The sequence below is a fragment of the Myxine glutinosa genome, chromosome 9 (assembly GCF_964187855.1).
Source record: "Myxine glutinosa chromosome 9, kmMyxGlut1.1, whole genome shotgun sequence".
Taxonomy (NCBI): Eukaryota; Metazoa; Chordata; class Myxini; order Myxiniformes; family Myxinidae; genus Myxine; species Myxine glutinosa.
The window spans coordinates 87,461,111-87,479,278 of NC_136269.1; the positions used below are offsets into that span (position 1 = coordinate 87,461,111).

The following is an 18,168-nucleotide window of genomic DNA, read 5'->3' on the forward strand; positions in this document are numbered from 1 at the left end:
GAAGACAAATTTGGGACATTTTTGGGAAATTAAACAAGTTATGGTGAATACGACGTCTTATCTGTGCTTTTCCATATCTGTTCGACTAGACGAACCGTGCACACTGCAGGTATTTTTTAAAGTTTTTTCTCTGTTTAATTACGGCTTGGCGCAGTCGAAAATTAAGTGTTAATTAAGTCGCCAGCTATTAAATTAATGTACATATTAATCGATCAGGCAATATCCATCAGAGTTCTGGGCAAGGGTGTAGTAATAAATGAACGTTTCAATCTTACTAGATGCCGATGACGTTTTCCTTATGTCAGAGACAGAAGCTGACTTGCAGCTTGTTAAATCATTACAATGGAAATTGAATATAAATGTCGATAAAACTAAAGTTGTACACTATAGAAATATGGCAATACCACGTACAGAATTTGTTTTAAGTGTGTTAGACTATATGTCGGCTGGAAGTCCTACACCGGAATTGCTCTCGGCACCCTTTAAAAAATATTGGATATGCCCACATTCCTTTCTAAAAGTTATTAAAATTCAGAGAACGACAGCATTGGTTTGTCTTACTTATAATGTTAGCTCTTATATGCAGTGTTGGCTTGTAATATGCATTGCCATACCACTTTTAATATCACCACACAGCTCTTTTTCACGGCAATAGCTGAGTTTTTGACAAAACAAATATCACCTGTATGTAATAATAAGACTAAATATGTGTAGTAAATTTTTTTTTAGCAGGTTTAGAATATATCACCCCATATCGCGAATGTACATGTACATCTAATCCGACACACTTAGACACAAAATGGCGTCCAAATTTGAGTTGACACAACTCTCTATATACAGGGACTCTAACTTTGAGGAAGAGCACTCTCATCTTTAATATGAAGGACTGACTATAGTCTTGCTGGTGAATGTTCGTGTTGATCTGTGTCGGCGGACCGCGCGGACGTGATGGATCAATTGAAGACACCAACAGGAATTTGATTGAGGTATGTACGCAGTGTGCTCTCGCTGCTGCATAAAACAAGGAGAAGCTGACGTTTCAGGCATGAATCCTTCATCGGATTTAGAAGGACAGAGCATGGACAAAAACTTTGGGAAGGCAATGGCAAACCACCCAGTGCAAACCTTGCCAAGAAAGTGCTTTGGCAGTATCAACGTTCTGTAAAGAGTTTTGTACATCACAATCAAAAAATGTCTGCACCATACAAGTGGTGTTCGAAAAGTTCTACAAATCAGTTACCGACAACAGTCCAAGGCACGATGTTTCTTTTGTTGTTCAATATGTAAAATAAATACTCGTACGTAAATATTTGTTTTTATTTACACATTGCTGTGGTGTAACTTGCAGAAGTGTTGAAAGTATCTTATTTGTAGGACATTTTGAATGCTACGTATCGACTACTACTACTACTACTATGACTACTACTATGACTACTACTACGACTACTACTATGACTACTACTATGACTACTACTACGACTACTACTATGACTACTACTACGACTACTACTACCACTACGACTACTACTACGACTACTACTACTACTATGACTACTACTATGACTACTACTATGACTACTACTACGACTACTACTATGACTACTACTACGACTACTACTATGACTACTACTATGACTACTACTACGACTACTACTATGACTACTACTACGACTACTACTATGACTACTACTACGACTACTACTATGACTACTACTACGACTACGACTACCACTACAACTACTACTACGACTACTACTACTACTACGACTACTACTACGACTACTACGACAACAACTACTATGACTACTATGACTAATACGACTACGACTACGACGACTACTACGACAACGACTACTATGACTACTACGACTACTACTACTACGACTACTACGTCTACTACTACGACGACTACTACGACGACTACTACGACTACTATGACTACTACTACTATTACTACTATTACTACTACTACTCCTACTATAACGGTCTAATTATTCCCACCTTATAGTGTGATCTTGGGAAAGTTTATTTCTGGCTTGGGAACATTTTTGACCCAAGTCTTTCACGAACTGGTTGGCCAGGCTTGTCGTTTTTGTTTTAATGGGGTTCTACTTGTCTTGATGGATTAAACTGTCTTAAGGGTCTTGATGGGTTAAATTGTCAAGGATCTTGAGGTTCTAATGGGGTCTTGAGGGTCTCAGGTCTCTTTCGGGGTGTGAGAGTTAAATCGTGTAAAGTGTATTGAGGTATTGCGTATTTGATTGCTGATTGAGGATATCGAGTGTATTGACTGATGCCTGACTGGACGGTATTGAGGCTATAATGAGTCTTCAAATAAGGATCTAAAGTTAAAGCTCTGAAGGTATATGGGGTCTAAAATGTTTACGTCCTTAGGGTCTAAAGTCAAAGGACTGTAAAAGGGTCTAAAGGATCTTAAAGGCCTCGAAGTTACATTCCAATAGCAAGTAATTAATGCTACCTGCACGTGAACAGTTGAATAACAACATGGCGCCCAATGTTGAGTTCGCCAAACTCTCGTACGTATTATGTTTGCTCTGCACGTACATCCCTCTGGCTCATCCCACCAGACTCCTCCCTCCATTCACGTCACATATGTGCGTTATTACACACCCATCAGCCCTGAGTGGCTTGGAGGGGGACGCAAAATAAAGCTGCTACCGGTGTTTTGTCGACACAAACAAGCAAATGAAACAAAAAAATTGAAATTACGGAACCATATTAGGTCTGGGGTAGTTACCCCGCCCATTCACCCAATTACCGCGCGCTGAGAAGGGGTTGGACTTGTAACCAGGATACAAACACACACACACACATACACACACACACACACACATACACATACACGCACACACACACACACGCACACGCATACGCACGCGCAAACACATACACACACACACACACACACACACACACACACATACACACACACACACACACACACACACGCACACGCACACACACGCACACGCATATGCACGCGCAAACACATACACACACACACACACACACACACACACACACACACACACACAGACGCACGCAGACACACACAAAAAAGTGTGGGGGGGAGGGAGGGAGGGGGCAGGGCCACAGGAATTTCAAGACGGTGGGAAGGGGGGAAGGGGGTGGGTGGGGGAGAGTGGGGAGGAAGGGGAAGAGGGGAAGAGGGGTGCACCAAATCATCGTGCCTTACGGGAGGTGTGGGGTCCTCCCCCGGGAAGTTTTTAAAAGTTGATCGTCGGAAACACATTTCCTGCATTATTGATAGATTCTGCAGTTCCTTGCATTCTTCCCTGGGTAGCCTGGTGTTGCCTTAGCGTTTAGGGTGCCGGCTTGGGATCCTAGGATCCTGGGTTCAAATCCCGGGGGGTGCCGGCTTGGGATCCTAGGATCCTGGGTTCAAATCCCGGGGGGTACCGGCTTGGGATCCTAGGATCCTGGGTTCAAATCCCGGGGGGTGCCGGCTTGGGATCCTAGGATCCTGGGTTCAAATCCCGGGGGGTTCCGGCTTGGGATCCTAGGATCCTGGGTTTGAATCCCGGTCGATCGCTGAATTAACGCCAGGGGGGTTGACTCAGCCTGTCACCTTCCGAGGTCGGCAAATTGAGTACCAGTTCGCTGGTAATTCCCTGTGTGTCGCAAGAGGCGACTAACAAAGTTGGCGGCAGGAAGGGCATCCGGCCATAAAACATTGCTTCAAAACGGGGACCACGGTGCCCGAAAAAGGCCAACCCCTGCCCTGCAGAGAAAAATGGCCTCTAAAGGTGGTTCTTGCATTCTTCCCTGACCCAACAGTTCAGCAGATTCGAGATGACTAATGGGACAAAGTGGCGAACTGGTGAGTCGACTCAGCCGGAATGCTTAGTGACTGCACTGTGGTCCCAACAAGTGACTGCACTGTGGTCCCAACAAGCGACAAAATCCGGCAATGGGCTGATTGGGAAACGCGCATCTAAAACCCTCTTAAAAGATGAAGAGCGCAATTGGAAAACACATTTAAAGTGCTATTAAACAAAATTGATAGTCTAACAACAGCGTAGCCGGGCTTGGATCTGCTGAATGGAGGATCTGCTGTTCCCCTGTCATGTGACCAGATCCTCAGCTCTGATTGGTGGACATTTGTGAGGTACATACACTGGACGGACAGACAAATACTGTTCCAGACAGCATTGTCCTATGTGCTATGCCGTAAAAATATGGCTGTCCACCCACGTCATCAATTTTTATTTCTCGACCAATTCATCCCTGATCACGCTGAAGAAATTTCATACTGATTGGATCAAGCTTTCTACTTGCTGTTGTTTTTTTTCCCCATGAAGAGGTTTTGGAGATATAGAGGTGCAAAGTTTCCCCCCCCCCCCCCCCCAAGATGGTGCCCATACCACGTGACATCTGACGTCATACTTATCATTAAAACATTGCACAGGAGGAGGTGCTCCTATGGTGAAAATTTCGTGTCAATCGAACCAACGGTTGCAGAGAAAACAAATTTTAAAGGGAACAAACCTGCAAAATGCTGGTGGAAGGGACATACATACATACAAACTACATACATACATACAAACGACATACCGACAGACAAGTGCTGTTCCAGACGGCAATGCTTTATGGGCTATGGCTTAAAAATTAACTCAACACCTCTCACCATGTCAGCCTCCACCACGGTTATATCAGAATGAGCCGATTCATCGCACGGTCACGGATTGTTTAACCCAAAATGGGCTCTTGATTACGTAATGTAACACTTGATTACATATTAAATGTAAAACCTGATTACGTAATCTAACATAACACTTGATTAGGTAACCTAACATAACATAACACTTGATTACATAATGTAACACTAGATTACGTAACATAACACTTGATTACGTAACCTAACATAACATAACACTTGATTACATAATGTAACACTAGATTACGTAATGTAACACTTGATTACGTAATGTAACATTTGATTACATAATGTAACACTTGATTACATAATGTAACACTTGATTACGTAACATAACGTAACGTAACACTTTATTACATAATGTAACATTAGATTACGTAATGTAACACTTGATTACGTAACCTAACATAATGTAACACTTGATTGCGTAATGTAACACTTGATTACGTTACCTAACATAACGTAACACTTGATTACGTAATCTAACACTTGATTACATAATGTAACACTTGATTACGTAATGTAACACTTGATTACATAATGTAACACTTGATTACGTAATGTAGCACTTTATTACGTAACCTAACATAACGTAACACTTGATTACGTAATGTAACACTTGATTACGTAATGTAACACTTGATTATGTAACCTAACATAACACTTGATTACGTAACCTAATGTAACGTAACACTTGATTACGTAATCTAACACTTGATTACATAATGTAACACTTGATTACGTAATGTAACACTTGATTACATAATGTAACACTTGATTACGTAATGTAGCACTTTATTACGTAACCTAACATAACGTAACACTTGATTACGTAATGTAACACTTGATTACGTAATGTAACACTTGATTACGTAATGTAACACTTGATTACGTAATGTAACACTTGATTATGTAACCTAACATAACACTTGATTACGTAACCTAATGTAACGTAACACTTGATTACATAACCTAATGTAACACTTGATTACGTAACCTAACGTAACACTTGATTACATAACCTAACGTAACACTTGATTACATAACCTAACGTAACACGATTACATAACCTAATGTAACGTAACACTTGATTACATAACCTAATGTAACGTAACACTTGATTATGTAACCTAACGTAACGTAACACTTGATTACGTAATGTAACACTTGATTACGTAACCTAACGTAACACTTGATTGCATAACCTAATGTAACATAACACTTGATTACGTAATGTAACGCTTGATTTATGATTACCATGCGTTCTGACGTGCCGATTAGGAAACACACATTTAATATGTTATTAAAAGATTACCTCGACACCTCTCACCAGGTGTGCATCCTGTAAACACACTTATGAAGCTGAATGGTGCACACCACTCTGTATTTGCCTGTATCTCTGACCGCATCCAATATCATAGCTTATAAAATTACCTGCCGAAACTGTACCAGCCACAAGATCTTCAGAGAGCGTGAGGGGAAAACAGGTAAAAGGGTACGGGGAAGAAAAGAAACAAAGGTTGGAAGATCTGCGACTGTTTACGAGTCTGATGTGTTACAGATCCGTCACTTCCGCTTTTGTTGTTATTATATACTTGTAGGATTTTTAGTTTCAGGTAATATTGTTGTTAAGACTTTTGTGTGAAACGGAGATGACTTCAGTAAAAGGTAAAAGGAAATGTTTGTGGAGGAAGAGGAAAACGCGGCAAAGAACCAGGAGGAGGAGGAGGATGAAGAGGAGGGGGAGGACGATGACGAGGAGGAGTAGGAGGACGACGACGAGGAGGAGGACGAGGAGGAGTACGAGGAGGAGTATGAGGTGGAGGACGAGGGGGAGGATGAGGACGAGGAGGAGGATGACGAGGAGGAGGACGACAAGGAGGAGGAGGACGACGAGGAGGACGAGGAGGAGGAGGACAAGGAGGAGAAGGAGGAGGATGAGGAGGACTAGGAGGAGGATGACGAGGAGGAGGAGGATGACGAAGATGAGGACGACGAGGAGGACGAGGACGAGGACAACAGCCATGATAGAGATACAACCGTGAATCGCGTCAAGGCTGCGAGCAGACTTTTTGATTGTTTGCAACATCGTCATATATTGCGAGTGCAATTAAACCTGTGTCTCAGGTTTCATCACCAAGTGTGAGTCATCGTTGGAGAAATCAGGCGCCTCCATTACAGGCTGATACACCATTTTGTCCTCTAAGAAAAAGAGGCTGTCCGTTTGGTGCATCTTGTTTTGCCGTTGGAATTTCCATATCGACCTCATCGTGTTGATTGCCGTTGGTTTACCTATCGGCTCAATTCCCATACCGACCTCTTACCTCGTAACTCCTCATCCACAGTCGCGCCAATACCTGCCTCTTGATTTTCCATTCTGCACGACCTTGATCTTCAACGAGCGTGGAGATTCGTGCACGGACTTTGGGGAATGTTACATTCCACTCACGGTTGGGGTATCGTGAGTTCCTTGCTTTGAGAGCATTGGGGAAGGATGGTACCATCATATGTATTGTTCATTTGATGCAAGTGATATTTTAATTGTACTTTCTTTAAGAGTGTTATTATTGTGTATGTGAGGGTTCTCAATACAATTACTTGTTTTGTTCTTCAAGTGCATTGGTGTGGTTTTACCATGGTTTATTAGAAATCGCAAAAATACAAATCTTTCTGCCGCATTCCCTCTTGAGACTCTGAGGTGCACTGTAACCAGGGTTCGGGGAGGTAATACGTAACAGATGTGAAAATCGAAATAGAAAGTCGTTAATAACTTAACGCGGTCATCGAAGGTCACACAGTTCAGATTTGCCGCCCACTATGTTTTCTGTTGAAATTTACCCTCCACGTCATCGCCGCTGGTCCAGCCGTTTTACCACGCAGATGTTAAATTAATAAAAAATTATTTTCATGGAAACATCCTCGAGAAATCCTCAAACGATCTCTTGTTATTATCTTCCACTGATTTAAAAAAACATTTACCTGAGGGAGAGCCATGATGAGCATTTAGCGTGCGATCGACTTCATCTCTGGTCTTGGCTTGCCGACTTTCTTCGACTTCCTCTCTCGTCGTAGTCAACGTGTGGCCCTGAATAGATTTCTCTAATCCCCCCTTCCTGTTCAGGCTGGAGTTCCCCAAGGCAGTGTGCTGGGCCCTGTGCTTTTTCTGGTCTTTATCAATGATCTCTCTGACTCTCCGGAAAACCGTCTCTATCTCTTCGCTGATGACTCTACTCTCTGCTGCTCCATACCTCATCCCTCAGATCGGCAGTCTGCAGCCTCCTCACTCTCTGCAGACCTGGACAAAATCACAGACTGATCAAACAAGTGGAACATGTCTTTCAATCCTGACAAATTTCAAACGTCTCTCCATAAAGACCGACTGGACAACCCTCCCATCTACTTTCTGAATAATCCTCTCCAAGAAGTTCTGTCACTCAAGCTTTTGGGTCTCACTGTGTGCCATGATCTTTCCTGGGAAAACCACATTTCCAAGCTGGCCTCCAAAGCCAGTCATAGACTGGGCATCCTCCATCGTGCGAAGTCCTTCCTTGGCACACCTGAGCTCCTCACCACATACAAGGCTTTCATCCGCAGCTCTATGGAATACTGCTCTCCCCTATGGGCCGGTGCTCCTGCCTCACACCTAGCTCGCCTTCACGCTGTTGAAACCAAAGCTTTCAGAATCATTGGAATCTCCCGCGATGAAGCTGATTCTGAAGGCCTTTCACTCTCTCACCGCAGGCAGGTAGGTGGTCTTTCTATCTTCTACCGACTCCTCTCCGACCTTGCTCTCTCTGTGCTCTGTCCCGCAAATATTCCTGCACAAGATCTGCCAGCAACCCTCTGATGGTTAAACTGCTAAAATCAAGACTCTCTGCTCACCACTCTTCCATTCCTCTTTTCTCCCGCCTCTGGCACAAACTCCCTCGCTCTCTTCAATCGCACTCCTCCCTCCAGGTCTTCAAAACAGCTGTTCACCACCACCTGTTATCTTGCCCCATCCAAATCCTTGATCTTTTCTCCCCCCGTTAAAACACCCCAAATCCACCTCTTTCAATCAGCAACTTGTTTCCTGGAAGTCCTAGTTATGTCAAATTTATTGCATGTTTTATGGGTCTGTGCCTGTTCTCGTGTGTAGTCTATTTGCTCTTACACGAGCCTTGACTATGAATACAAAAAAGTGAGACGTGAGGTACAAAGCTCCAACATTCATTTTTCACTCTTTTAAAGGTAATTATTGTATGTCTGATTTTATTTTACACCGTCCAGGGACATCGGTTGTGATTTTTTGGGGGATTCGGAATCCACTTTTATTATACATTTTTAACGTATAGTAAGTAATACATACCGGTACAACATGGAATCACGGTTTGATTATTATTAACAGTGTGTTAAGGTATTAGCTCGACTGACAGGATGACCTCGAGGTACACACACTCCCCTCTAAGCTGTCTATCTTGGGTTTGAATACCGACCCAGCTATAAACGATCATCCTGGTGTTTCACAGACTAGGTGAATCATCAATGTGTACCATCCCTCCAATGGACGTTAAACTGGCTTCTGACATTAGTTGGTGGACATTAACGATCCCCACACTGTCCTTCACGAAGAGTGAGTGAGCTATTGCTGGCACTCTGGACAAATTACAAATTCCTGCCCGAACTACAGCTGAGAAGGCAATGGCAAACCACCCAGTATAACTATTGCTCAGGAAGCTGCTTTGGCGGCACAAAGGCTCAGTAACGAGCTCAGTAGTAACTCAGTAACGTCAAATGAAACGAACACCTGAATAGCGAAAGCAGACAAAAACTGAAAAGGATATTGAAGCCATTTAAAAAGGTAGAGCATGGACAATGGACATATAGAGAGTGGAGGTAGAGGGAAGGGAGAGGAATGAGGGGAGGGAGAGGGGAGAGAAGAAAGTAAGGGAAGGAGAGGAGAGAGAGGGAAGTGGGGGAGGGAGAGGAGTGGGGGAGAGAGAGATAGGGGAGAGGGAAGTGGGGGAGGGAGAGGAGTCAGAGAGAGAGGAGAGAGGGAAGTGGGGGAGGGAGAGGAGTGGGGGGAGAGACAGAGGAGAGAGGGAAGTGGGGGAGGGAGAGGAGTGGGGGAGAGAGAGAGAGGAGAGAGGGAAGTGGGGGAGGGAGAGGAGTGGGGGGAGAGAGGGAAGTGGGGGAGGGAGAGGAGTGGGGGAGAGAGAGAGGAGAGAGGGAAGTGTGGGAGGGAGAGGAGTGGGGGGAGAGAGAGAGAGGAGAGAGGGAAGTGGGGGAGGGAGAGGAGTGGGGGGAGAGAGGGAAGTGGGGGAGGGAGAGGAGTGGGGGAGAGAGAGAGAGAGGAGAGAGGGAAGTGGGGGAGGGAGAAGAGTGGGGTGAGAGAGAGAGGAGAGAGGGAAGTGGGGGAGGGAGAGGAGTGGGGGGAAAGAGAGAGGAGAGAGGGAAGTGGGGGAAGAAGAGGGGAGTAGGGATGAGAGGGGAGGGAGAGGAGTGGGGGTGAGAGAGAGGAGAGAGGGAAGTGGGGGAAGAAGAGGGGAGTAGGGATGAGAGGGGAGGGAGAGGAGAGTGGGGCAGAAAGAGGGGAGTGGCCAGGGAGGGTGAAGGGATTGGGGGAGACAGGGGAGGGAGTGGAGGAGAGTGAGAGAGGGGAGAAGAGGAGAGATAGACTTTTATGTGCTTTTATTATAAAAGTATCAAAACACACATGGAAGAACACCGCAAAATTTTTACAAGAAAAAGAAAGTTGTACAAGCAAAAAGAATGTATATACATGTATATGTGGACATTGAGAGTAAGTATAATTTACAAAAACAAACTCAACACCTCATCTGTAAAACAATCGTCGTTCACACTGCCGAAACTTATCCGGGCCGACACTATTCCTTTGAAGCAAAACAGCACATTTTCATCTCTGCCACTCAATTTGATCTTTCTAGTTTTATATATTGCGAGTTTAGCAATTCCGCAAAGAAAATTCAAGAAAGGGACCGCTGACTTGTTCTTGGTGCTCCTTTCAATGCCATACACAAATATTGCAACAGAAAAAACAAACAGAAATTTATAAAAGAGCTGTTGGAGGAAACAAAAAAGGGGTACCAATCTCTTACATTTCACAAAAGCATGGGTCACATTTTCAGCCTCTTCACAAAAAGGACAAACATTCAGTACAGAAGGATCAAACTTATTAAGTAAGTATTTGGTGACTAGGGCCTGATGAACTAGTCTCCAATTTAAGTCTCCGGTTCGACCTAAGGTTGGAGACCGATACATCTCTTTCCACACTGGAGATAGGAACGAATTAGTCGGAATGATCTCATCCCACCGATTTTTTAAAGGTTTTGTGAAACCCGGTATAAGCACCTCTTGGCATATCCCATAAATAACTTTTTTTCCCATCACATGGAACACACCGCAACCATCTGACTTTGAGAAGACACCCTGTTGTTTTTTTGAGGTGACTTGGAGCTCGGGGAAATAGAGACGAGAGTCCACCACTTCATCTGCCCCAGTCCACCCGATATTTAATTCCCTGAAAGTTTTAATCACAACTCTCAAAACTTTGTCCACCATTCTAGATGACCGAACCCCCACTTTTGATGTGAGAGAACCGGTGGATAACCATCCATTTAGGGAAGGCTTCATCAGGTCTCGCACTCTGTTTATTCCATTACAGGTGAAGCAATGCATAAATGACCTGGAGGTTGAAATTTCAGGGAATAAAGGATTCAGAACCAATGGCTCATGCATATATTTTTTTGCATCGTAGGACACCTCTAATCATTGTATTCCAAGGACTTGCCAGGCATTCAAAAGGCTCTGATGAAACTCGGGGAGCAGAGTCGTGTTGACATGCTGCAGGTCCATGAGGAAGAGCTCTCGGTCATACTTCAACCCATCTGCTTCCTGCATCCAAGCATTTGTGAGAGGCCGCCACGGGACACACTCACCATACAATAAACGCTTTATCGTCCACATGCGGAAAGCCATTATCCGACTCGGAACATGTATCAAGCTTTGGCCACCTGCATTTCGGGGTCTGCACACCGTGTCTGGTCCAAGCCAATGGTGGCCTCCCCAGAAAAACTGAGTTAGAACCCTCTGAATGCCTGTGACCAAGTATCTCGGAGGTTGGAGGGGGATAACTTTATGCCAAATAAAAGGAACCACCAGGTTATTTATTATTGTCACCCTTGCCTTAAGCGATAGAAGGTGGTGCAACCGTTTCCATCTAGCCAGTTTCTGCTTAATTCTTTCCAAGAAACCCTCCCAATTTTTTTGTTCATATGCTTGGACTCCGAGAAATAACCCTAAATATTTAAACCCCTCTTTGTTCCACTGCATTCCTCCTGGTAACACAGGCAGAGCTGAGGAAGGTGGACTGGGGCCCACCCATAAGGCAACACTTTTGTTCCAATTTACTTTTGCCGTGGAGGCGAGCTCAAACTGGGACAGACATCGAAAGACCTCACCCACATCATTTTGGCTGGAAACAGCAACACAAATGTCATCCGCATAAGCTGAAGTAACCATTTTGTGGTTTTTTGTTAAGGAGACTCCTTCCACTGAGTTTCGGAGCAAAGCTAGTAAAGGTTCGACCGAGAGACTGTATAGCATTCCTGAAAGCGGGCAGCCCTGACGGATGCCTCGCTGAAAGGGAAAAGGGCAACATAAGCTGTTGTTTACCTTCAACAGACAGGATGCATTTTCATACAACAACTTAACATAGGAAACAAAATTTTGTCCAAAACCAGCTCTCTGTAGTACAGCAAACAAAAAAGAATGGTCAACACTGTCAAAAGCTTTTTCTTGATCTAAAAGAACCAAACCAAAACCATGAGATGTAGTACGACCGAGACTGATCAAGTCTCTCACCAAAAAAATGTTATCGTAAATAGAACGCTCAGGAACACAATAAGACTGATCAATATCAATCAAAAGGGGGATGACTTCCTTTAGACGTATCGCGAGCGCCTTCGACAATATTTTATAGTCCGTATTTAGGAGTGACACAGGCCGCCAATTTGTGGCGTCTTGCAAGTTCCCTTTTTTTGGAAGGAGACACAAAACTGACCTCCGACAACTTAGTGGCAATTCACCTTGTTCAAGGCTATCATGAAAGATGTCAAGTAGAGTAGGGCCTAGAATGTCCCAAAAGGCCTTGTAAAATTCAACTGGGAGGCCGTCAAGTCCAGGGGCTTTCCCATCTTGAATTCCTTTAAGAGCAACAGTAAGTTCTCCGAGAGAGATGCCAGGCTCCAGTTGTTGTCGCTGGTCTTCAGACAAAGATGGGAGCAGTTCAAACATCTCGTTTCTGTTTTCCTGGTTCACAGTTCTCAAGGCAAACAGCTTTGAATAAAAGTTTCGTAATTCATCTTTGATGTCACTTTGAGAAGACAGAAGCGCACCGGCAGAAGAGCGCAAAGCGTGAATTTGTTGAGGGGTCTTGGCTGTCTTTTCCAGGTTGAAAAAGTCTTTGTTTGGTTTGTCAAGTTGGATATTGTCCATTCGCAGTCGGACGAAAGCACCAGATGCACGCTCTCTCACCATTTCAGCCAGTAGTGTTCTTTGCTCTGACAACTGCTGGACATTTTCGTTGGACATTCCAGATTTCTGCTCACAATAAAGTATATCGTTTTTTAAGGCAGTTATCACACCGAGTGTGTTACAGGTATTATAACGACAGTATTGCTGGCAAAAACACTTAATTTGGGATTTTGTGCAATCCCACCATTGCCTTAAATTTAGGTAGGAAAACTTTTGCATTTCACATTCCTTCCATACCATTCTGAATGCTTCTTTGAAATGCTCACTTTGTAAAAGTTTGACATTGAAAGTCCAATATGCACTTCTACACACGTGATGAGGTAGGCCACATACAACAACAACCATGTGATGATCAGAAAAACCAGATGGCCTTATATATGAATTCTTGACAAGATTTACCTTATCATGGTTAACATAAATTCTATCCAAACGAGCCATTGTCAAAAGATTTCTTGCGGCACAAACCCACGTGTACTGCCGGATATTAGGGTTCTGTACCCGCCACACATCCACAAGTTGAAATTTTTTAATGAGCTGTGCCAAAGGCCTTGCACTCGGTGGATGAGGCTCAGGAGTGTTTCTATCAAGTTGTGGGTTGAGGGTACAGTTGTAGTCTCCCCCCAAGCAAACCAACATGGACAGGTCAATAGTGCTTAAAAAACCTGCTAACTTGTGAAGAAAAGCACTTCTTGCAGAGTTCGCACTAGGGCAGTATACATTAGTCGTGCAAATCTTTTGGTTACCGCTGACAAACTCCACAGATAGTAAATGGCCCTTGCAAATTTCTCTACATCTGATCTCCAATGGCTGGAGTCTAGGATGTAAGACTACTGCAACACCAGCCTTGGCATCAACAAAAGCACTGGAGAAAAAGTGACAACCTTTAAAGATTTTACGCCACTCAACCTCAGAAGACTGATTTGCATGCGTCTCTTGTAACATCAGCACATCAATTTTTTCATTCTGAAACATTTGAAACACCTGGAGGCGACGCACACAACTGCGACCACCGTTGATGTTTAAGGATGCTACTTTTATCTCCACTCTGTTGACTATTCATACAGTTCCTTGCCCGCTCGAGTTACACATTTTCTTAGCCTCTGGAATTGAGGTTCTGACATGTTAACCTGATAAGGTTCACGAATCATGTTCTTTGCAGTCAAAATAAAATCATGCAGATTCGGAAAGTAGTCTTTGATTTTTACATGTCTTTTCCTGAACGTTTCTTCAAGGAACTTGATAACATTTTCTTGAGAAACCTTGGTGATGGTATTGTCATCACACGCCTCACTCTCTTGAGCACTTGAAGCACTAAAGAGTGGAGTAGAAGAGGTTTCATCAGAATCAAGTGCTTCATCTTGATCTGCATCTTTTCCTCCTATTTGCTGAACACTTAGTTTTGGAAACAGCAATTCTACAGGGTCAAGGACCTCCGCACTCTTTGCAGACCCTTCCAAATTTACCATATCCTCTGTGGCTATAAGTATGTCCCCCACCTCATCATCCCTTTCATTTTTATCTGTCAGGGAAGGGTTAACGTTATCCTCACAGTCGCAAGGACTTTCCCCTTTATCTATTTTTTCCTCACTAGCAGATCCAGCTGCTAACTCGTCTGAGCGAGTTTGGTTATCAGGACAAGGACTTACCACTACCACATCCTGAGAGGATCGACTATTTTCCGGGTCATACTCAATCTCAGCAAGTGGTGCCAGCGAATCTTCCTCATGTACACACACTTCCTGTACCATCTCCATTACCGCCAAGGAGTTTCCGGTGTAGGCCTCACCCTGGAGGTCCTGCGAACCTGACACGATCTGAATCTTATTTTGTTTTTCTTCGGAATCACAGGATTCATCACTTGAACGCTTCTGACCTTTTTTCCTGGTGTCCACTATGGATACTTCCATGGTATCGTCCGCACTGTCGTGTACCGTGGACGAAATGAGAGAGGGTTCAACCACTTTTATTCCCACCTTAAGTGGAGGGGCAGGGTTAGTCACCTCACGTTCTAAGTCTATCACTCCCTCCCCCACCCCCCCGGTCGGGGGGGACGGGTCTGGCGCTTCACTCACCGCAGTCGGTGCGGTGGGTGGATTAACCACTCGATCCGCCTCCTCCCCTTCATGGTGCGGTGAAGAGGAGTCGCTCCTCACCAATCCTCCGCGTTCCTGCGGTTTAACCGCATTGGGACAGGCACTCCTCACATGCCCGTAAGCCTCACACTCGAAACACGTCATAGCCTCCGAGGAGGCATACATTTTGTATTCAAAGCCATTGATTTTCACACTGAACACGACATTGAGCGTTTTTACATTTGCAGGCAGTATCATGTACACCACTCTCTTAAAGGACATGACATGTTTGAATCGATCGCAAACATTTCGCATCGGCACCATCGAAATCCTCGATACGACCTTACCGAACTTGTTTAATTGTTCACGTAAATCCTCATTTCTAATAAATGGCGGGATATTACTGATGTTAATCTTTACCGTCGGGGCTTGTAAAGCAAACACAGAGAGGAACGTGTTCGGTTCAATGAACAAGCCTTGTTCGACTACACTCGCTACCATGTGCTCCTCGGACAAAAAAACGACAAATTTCTTATTCATACGAGAGGCAGCGCGAATACTGTGGGCGCCAACGATGTTTCCAATGGCGGAAAGCACATCGTTAATTTCCACCTCGTTGGGAGGAACACAAGCTAGCCCGTGTTTACGAGTTCGCGATTCGTACGTATCAATGCGGAAACGTTCGCCCGCCATTCTAACTCGACCAAATAAAAGTTCGTAGCCAAGAACCGAGAGAACCCAATGTTTGTCGAACACCAACAAACAGATCAAATTCCCCCCCCCCCCTTGTCCGGACCGGACAAGAGGGTATCAAACCTAAATAATCGAGCTAAAGTAAATAAAAAACGTGCGTTCTAAGCACAAAAATGGCTTACAAAGCGCCGTCAAAGCCAGTAGGCCGCACCCAACAAGGGCCCGCTCTCAATCCTCTCTCTCTCGAAGACAAGGGTGCAGAACGGATGAAAACACAATGCCGAAGCACACAGGATGGAGAAGGAGAGGGAGGGGGGCAGGGGAGGGGAGGGGGAAAACGCAACGGCCTCACCAAAGCACAGAGCAGTTGCTCACAGCCGCCATGACGCCACACCCAATGCACCGACAGCCGATAGGTGGTGACAGAGAGAGAGAGAGAGAGAGAGAGAGAGAGACTGACTGTTTCTTCCTTTTATTACAAGAGTACAAAAAATCAGTTATGTTCAGTCACAAAGAAACAAAACACAATAAAATGGTCTCAAGGAAAGGTTATTTTCAAATCATCATCATCAAGTGTGCATATGACATCATTAAAAACCCACTTTTCTTTAAAACATGTTAAATTCTTGTTCATTTTAAAAAACCGGTACTCTAGCTTTAGTCTTGCATTTACAAGAGCCTTAAGGGTGAGCAGTACATCACATGACGAGTCAGAAGCGTTTCCCATTTTTTTCTTCCTGGATTTATAAATTGCAAACTTGGCCTGGCCAATTAAAAAATTCATTAAAACCACATTCCTAAGGGAAGACGGTCCTAAAACACCATAAATAAAAACATTGTGATTGAAGAGGGAACCAAGCTTCACAAAGCGTTCTTGAAGGAATGTAAAAAGAGGTTGCAATCGTTCACACTCCAGGTATATATGCGGTAGGGTTTCAATGGATGCACAGAAAGGGCATAGATTAGAGTTAGCAGTAGAAAACCGGTTCAGTAAAACATTATAAGGTAAAATCCAGTGTACAAGTTTCCATTGAATATCTCCAACATACTTTGGAGTAGGCAAGAGATAAAAACTTCGCCAATTGGGGCAATTGGGTGGTATTGGGGGTAAAACATCCCGCCATCGAAGCCTCGGGTGCTCAGAAAATGTTTTTGCGTATAAAATTTTAACGTACGCGTTGTACAGAGTTTTCTTTGGAAAGGCGGGAAGGGATAATGCAGTATCATCAGGGCTGTTCAGGCCAGGGGACAGATTAAGTGGCGGGCTGAAAACTAGGAGTTTGGGGAAGTCACCCGCTGTTTCCTCGGGGGAAGGGCCAAGTTCCTCGCAGGTATTACGATACGTTGTGGATATCCCTTGAAGGAACCGAGAGATGATCCTGACAGATTTTATTCCGGTTTTTTGTGCCACAGCGGCAGCACTCAGCCGGCAGCTCCCAGACTCTGTCATGAGGTCTTTCACTCGCAGCAGCTTGGCATCAACAAAACGTTGAACGAGTCCCCTATTATTCAAGCTGTTTTCCAGGAAGGGGTTGTAGCATAGGGGCTCGTTCAACAACATTTCCATGTTGTATGTTGCCATTTCACGAGAAAAGGACAGGGCTTGCCAGGCGTTCATCACCCCTTGGTAAAAGGTGGGCAGCAAGGATGAATCGATTTGATGAGGGTTCATTAAGAAAAGTTCTCGGTCGTAACCCAGCTTGCATGTAAGCTGTAATATGCAGTTAGCCAGAGGCCTCCAGAGTAGGGCTTCATCTCCATATACAAGTTGGCGCACGATATGAAGCCGGAAGACCATAATCCGGCTGCGGATATCAATAAGACCTTGGCCACCTTCAGCGAGTGGCAAGTATGCCACGGGGGGTTGGAGCCAGTGTTTCCCGCTCCAGAAAAAGTCGACAATGCTCTTTTGCAGTGTAATAAGAAGGCTCCCAGGCGGTTGTAGGCATATCATCTTATGCCATAGCATAGAGGCGACAAGATTGTTAATGACGAGAGTTCTTCCGCGGTACGAAAGTTGGAAAAGAAGTCCTTTCCAGCGGGCCAGTTTTGCCATTACCTTGTCTGGTAATCCCACCCAGTTCTGCTGCTCAAAGGTGTTGTCTCCGAGGAAAATACCGAGGTATTTAATGCCACTTTTCTGCCAGTTCACTCCTCCTGGTAGGACAA

General features: G+C 44.4%; 1 protein-coding gene across 1 annotated transcript in view; it reads right to left on the minus strand.

The window, feature by feature from the left end:
- Positions 1-953: 953 nt before the first annotated feature.
- Positions 954-18,168, minus strand: part of LOC144893693 (uncharacterized) — a 73,802-nt gene continuing 56,587 nt past the window's right edge. The window contains exon 3 of the mRNA XM_078785055.1: positions 954-1,011. Coding sequence (XP_078641181.1) covers positions 954-1,011 — 58 coding nt within the window. The remainder of the gene's footprint in view (positions 1,012-18,168) is intronic.